The sequence below is a fragment of the Penaeus japonicus genome, unplaced genomic scaffold (assembly GCF_977035675.1).
Source record: "Penaeus japonicus unplaced genomic scaffold, GWHDUDI00000001_assembly GWHDUDI00000021, whole genome shotgun sequence".
Classification (NCBI taxonomy): domain Eukaryota; kingdom Metazoa; phylum Arthropoda; class Malacostraca; order Decapoda; family Penaeidae; genus Penaeus; species Penaeus japonicus.
The window spans coordinates 10,541,265-10,546,264 of record NW_028234423.1 but is presented as its reverse complement, the minus strand read 5'-3'; the positions used below and the strand labels follow the sequence as shown (position 1 = coordinate 10,546,264).

The window sequence follows — 5,000 nt, the reverse complement described above, 5'->3', positions numbered from 1 at the left end:
TATGAGTCATATTTTGTATTTCAAATCAAAAATGATTGATATCATTATGTGGGTCCATTGTGTAATACTGTTTTAGTGTTAGATAATTTAACAAAGCAATTTATCAGTTAGGGATTAGATCTATATGTACCATAGCTCTTGCCTCAGTCACTAGTTGGCAACTGACCCCACTAAGCCACCTTTCTTCTGAGTTATAATTACTCAGGGGTTTAAATGTTTGATTAACTGGCATATTTGTTTGATGTTTTGTTTCTTTTATTTGTGACTAAAAAATCATATTTCAACAGTTTGCTAAAATCCTTCTACACAATTTCACCTGGGGGAATAGGGGGCAGTGCTAAATGAAGTCACATAAGGTAACCAATCAGGTTCTGTGCACAATGCTTAGTATAGCTATTGAGACAATTGTTTATTTCATTTGGTATCAGTTAGAGCGAAAAAAGTAAATTAAAATTTTTACTCTAATATCTATGGTAACACAAATAGGCTCCTAGAAAATTCTAGATTTTTTTTTTACTTTATTTGTCATCATTCCAGAGTTCAATGGTAGTGGTGCTATCCTTTCTCAGACTTAGAAACTTTATGCTCATGATTAACCTGTTAATTTAAGGGTAGTTTCTATTATTTATTATTGACAGGCAATTGAAATTCCAGGAATAATTTTTTCCAATAAATTGCTTCTTTGTAAACAAGCACACATCAACATTTAAAAAAAGAAAGAATGTATAGATATATAAATTAATACATATCAACTGAATTGATTAAAGGGTCTGCTGCAGGCATTCACTCTTATGCTATATGATTTCTTTATTTTCAATATCCAACAGCAGTGTCATAGATGGAAGGTGTTTTAGATGTCATCAGTCTATCAATTCCATATACTTGTAGGTGATGTAGTTGCAATGTCAAGTGCAGAAAAATTACTCTTAATTAATCATTTGTATATGTTAGGATTCTTCAATACAGTACTTATTAAAATAATTGTAAACTTCCAGGGGAGCAGTGGCAATATTAACCAAAATTGGTTCACGTCACGAGAGGATAAGGAAATGTTACGGTGGAGAGGCCATGCTTGGAGACAAGGAATGTGGTCAAAGGAGGAGACTGATCTGCTTCAACAGAACATTGAAAAGTATTGCTCTGATCGTGGACTCTCTGATCCGGCTTCAGTCATTTTTAAGATGTCCAAAGAAGAGCGCAGCGGATTCTACAGAGTTATTGCTCAGGGCCTCAACAGACCACTCTTTTCTGTGTATAGAAGAGTCATTAGGTTAGTGTGACAGCAAGAAAGGGCCTTATCTATAGGATGACACTGATGTTATAGTTCAATTGAGGAATAAGTTTTAAACTTTGAACTTTGATTTCAGACTGTATGATAATAGAAACCACATTGGAAAGTACACTTCTGATGAAGTTACAAAATTACGAGAGCTCCGTATGAAGCATGGCAACAACTGGCAAGCGATTGCAGCACATCTTGGAAGGTCAGCTGCCTCTGTGAAGGACCGCTGTCGACTCCTGAATGAGAACTGTAACAGGGGTGTTTGGTCTCCAGAAGAAGAGGACCGGTTGGCAGAGGTTGTGTATAACTTAGCAAGTGCCCTCCCAGGAGAACAGGTTAGGGAATTAAATTATTGTCACCTTGTAATTGATTGGAAAGAGCAGTGAACAGTGAAAAACATCATATTGTTTGTTGTATGTGTGATTGATGTATCAAATATGTTTTCATTATTTTATGGAAGTAAGAACATGTACAATAATCAAGGTGATTTATGCATTTTTTTAGCTTCTATAATTGGCTTTGCATAACATACAAATATTGATGGATAACAAGTTTTTGTCAATAAATTTCAGGTAACAAGTGGAATTTCTTGGGGTGAAGTTGCAGCTAGGGTTGGAACCAGGTCTGAAAAGCAATGTCGCACAAAGTGGTTGAATTACCTGAATTGGAAGCGGACATCAGGGGTTGAATGGAGTAAAGCAGATGATGTTCAGCTGATCTGCAGGTAGTGGGAGCTTTATTTTGTGTCAGAGGATGATTTGGTAAAAGATTTGTACAAATAAGGAATGTTTTATGCCAGAAGTGCCAGAGGTATCCCGGTAGCATGCTGTTCATGTTTTGCTTTTAACCCTTCTGCTATGGGCATTTTTGTGAAGTCAGCTCATTTACACACTATTAATTTGTTAAAAAAAAACAGGCTAGTTATTGTTTTCAGTTGCCTAAACAATACATTATACCAAATGGTAATTGTAATCACTTTACTGATATATCATACAGATTCATGTATCAATGAATAGAAAACACAACTTCTTAACATGCCCAGCTCAGGCCGACCATCTGTAGGTGTGGCCTGTCTTAGAATGGTTAACATTTAATTTGATATTCTAGTCATAATCTTTCTATTCCATGTGTAAGACATTAGACATAAAATTGTCATATTATGAGAACTTGACTGTATTAAATATTTTTTTTTCCCCATTAGACTCACTGTGTGTGGTGTTCAAGAAGAGTCCCAGGTGGACTGGTCAGCATTAGCACGAGGATGGCCAGCATGCCGCTCGCCTCATTGGCTGAGAGGGAAATGGTGGAACCTGAAAAGGAGACTGCCTAGTGCAAGTCAAGAATCAAGCCTTAGAGGTAGGTTTATGTTTCATTAATTAGTTATGATTACACTTTCATGTTTATACTTAGTTAGAATTTCTTGAAGATTTTAAGGTGTTCCTTGGAGTTCCTTGCCCACAGTATAATATGCTGTGCATAGCAAGGTTGCTAAATACCAGCTGAAACACCTTACTCTGCTCACAGAGTATACAATACTTATTTTTTTAGAAATACCCATAGGTTCTCTTACCCCTAGGATTGCCATTCCCAGAATCCTAAAGGTTGGGCCTAAAATGAACAGGAAAAAGAGTAAAGTAATGATCAACAGTTGAACCCCAGTTAAGCAAATACAAATAATGTTCTTGAAGCAGTGAATGAGTATATATACCTAGGGCAACTCATACAGATGAATACTTCCTTAAGAAGCTGAGATAAAACAACGAATTAGGCTAGGTTGGAGCACCTTCAGAACACATAGTAATATATTAACCCACTCTGGACGGGTGGTACAGTACTGTACCACTCATTCAAAAGCCCAGTGGCCGGGCGGCACAGTATTGTGCCAGCCATTCAATTGATTTAGGCCTAATAATTCGAACGCCCCGGCATTGTGACATTCAAGGCTAGAATTCCCCCGTTGTGGATGGGTTAAGAGGTTCTCTACATTATGTCTTTAGAGAAAGGTCTTTAACCCATTGGTCACGATTTTAATAATATATGTATACAATTGTGTGTAGGGTTTATGTTGTTTGGCAAGGTGCCATCCATGTCTACGACCGACTCTGCCTTTGCAGCAAATCATGCCTTCTGCTGTCAATGGGTTAACCAGTGTATCCTTGCTGTCATAAAATATGAATCAGAAATATGGACTACAGCCAAATTACTTCAGCTATAATTAGTAAGTGCTCAGAGAGGAAGGAATGGAAAGGCTTATGCAAGGCATTCACTTAATCCGATGACAACGGGGTGTATTTGGCTCCACCCAATCTTAACACCAGGGTATTTCATGAGTGCAGACCTATCACCTTGGGCTATTTGCCCACTCTGGCCACAGCCACCCTCTGCGCACACAATCAGCTGGCATGCCGGCAGTACAAAAAGCCATGATGTACTACCACCAAATGACATGATATCGCATCATCTGGTGTTACCAGATTTACCCATTGCAGAAGGGATAGACCTACATGGCACTCCACATGTTTGTCACACTCTTTTGTTCACTCATTGTTAAACTGAGATCCATTTTTGTGTCCATTATTTTTTGTGTTCTACTATATTATGAGTTTTAAATATGCCTTATGACAGGCTCTATAACTGTAATGTAGGGTCCATATCAGATCATCATTTTCTATATACTCACTGTGATAGAAGTATTGCATTTTTATGGGAAAACAAAGAGCAACTTTTTTTTTTCGTATTCATGCACCATCATAAACAAATATTAACCCATTGCGTACGGGTGTCATGACATACATGACGTAGGAGCTTTGGCCTGACGACGGGCGTCATGACGTACACGACGTTCGGGGATTTTGGATCACTGTGCTATTTTATTTTGCTATGAAAAAGGAATGAGTGATGATGGCTACTGCAGTCATAATTACTATAATTACCATAATATCGTGCAAGCTTAACGTCCAAAACCTAGATGGCACCACTTTTTTCTAGCACCAGCAGGTGAGAGAGCCTTGAATGGCACCCATCCACGGTCTCTAGCATGCACTGTCTCTATAGAGCGATGGCACACACTAAGTTGATGAACCCTTGCTCAAAACTACCGCCGATGAAGGATGTGCAGGCAGAACGAGAAGAGGAAGGTGACTCAATCCATACCCAGTGTCTAAAATGTGCTCCTGTGCCAATATGGATGCCTTTCACTGTGGCACTCACAGTCACAAGCACAGGTTTCATTCCTCTTCCCTACCTCTTCTTGTTATCTTTATTGTAGGTGGTTATATGTTTCGTATTCGTTCAAGACAGCACAAAAATACGAAAAAATAAAGTTGCCTTTTGTCCTCCCATAAAACAGCAATACTTCTATCACATTGAGTATAAAGAAAATAATGAGCTAATATGGATAACATACTACAATTTTAGTCAACTGCAGCACTGATAGAGCCTGTCATACGGCACATATAAGTCTCTAAACTCAATAAAACACACAAAAAAATAAAACACAAAAACCGCTCTAGTTTTACAATGAATGACTGAAAGAGATTTGGATGCTTCAAATTATATTGCTTCAAGTGGTCTCTCTCTAAAATAAAACCTATCCTGGAGGCTGGGCAAGCAAATTTATCTCCGTCTGCAATGGGTTAATAAAATGATCACCCACAATGAAGATAACAGGAAGAGATGAGGAAGAGAAAGGAAACATGTGCATATAACTGGGAGTGCC

The 5,000-nt window shown here is 38.1% G+C and overlaps 1 protein-coding gene across 2 annotated transcripts in view; it reads left to right on the top strand.

Moving 5' to 3' along the window:
- The window catches only part of LOC122260682 (uncharacterized), a 13,000-nt gene that overhangs the window by 2,017 nt on the left and 5,983 nt on the right, over window positions 1–5,000 (top strand). For both annotated transcript variants that reach the window (XM_086548717.1, XM_086548716.1), the window contains exons 5-8: window positions 996–1,270; window positions 1,368–1,617; window positions 1,855–2,006; window positions 2,484–2,638. In XM_086548717.1, the coding sequence (XP_086404843.1) occupies window positions 996–1,270; window positions 1,368–1,617; window positions 1,855–2,006; window positions 2,484–2,638 (832 nt within the window). The remainder of the gene's footprint in view (window positions 1–995; window positions 1,271–1,367; window positions 1,618–1,854; window positions 2,007–2,483; window positions 2,639–5,000) is intronic.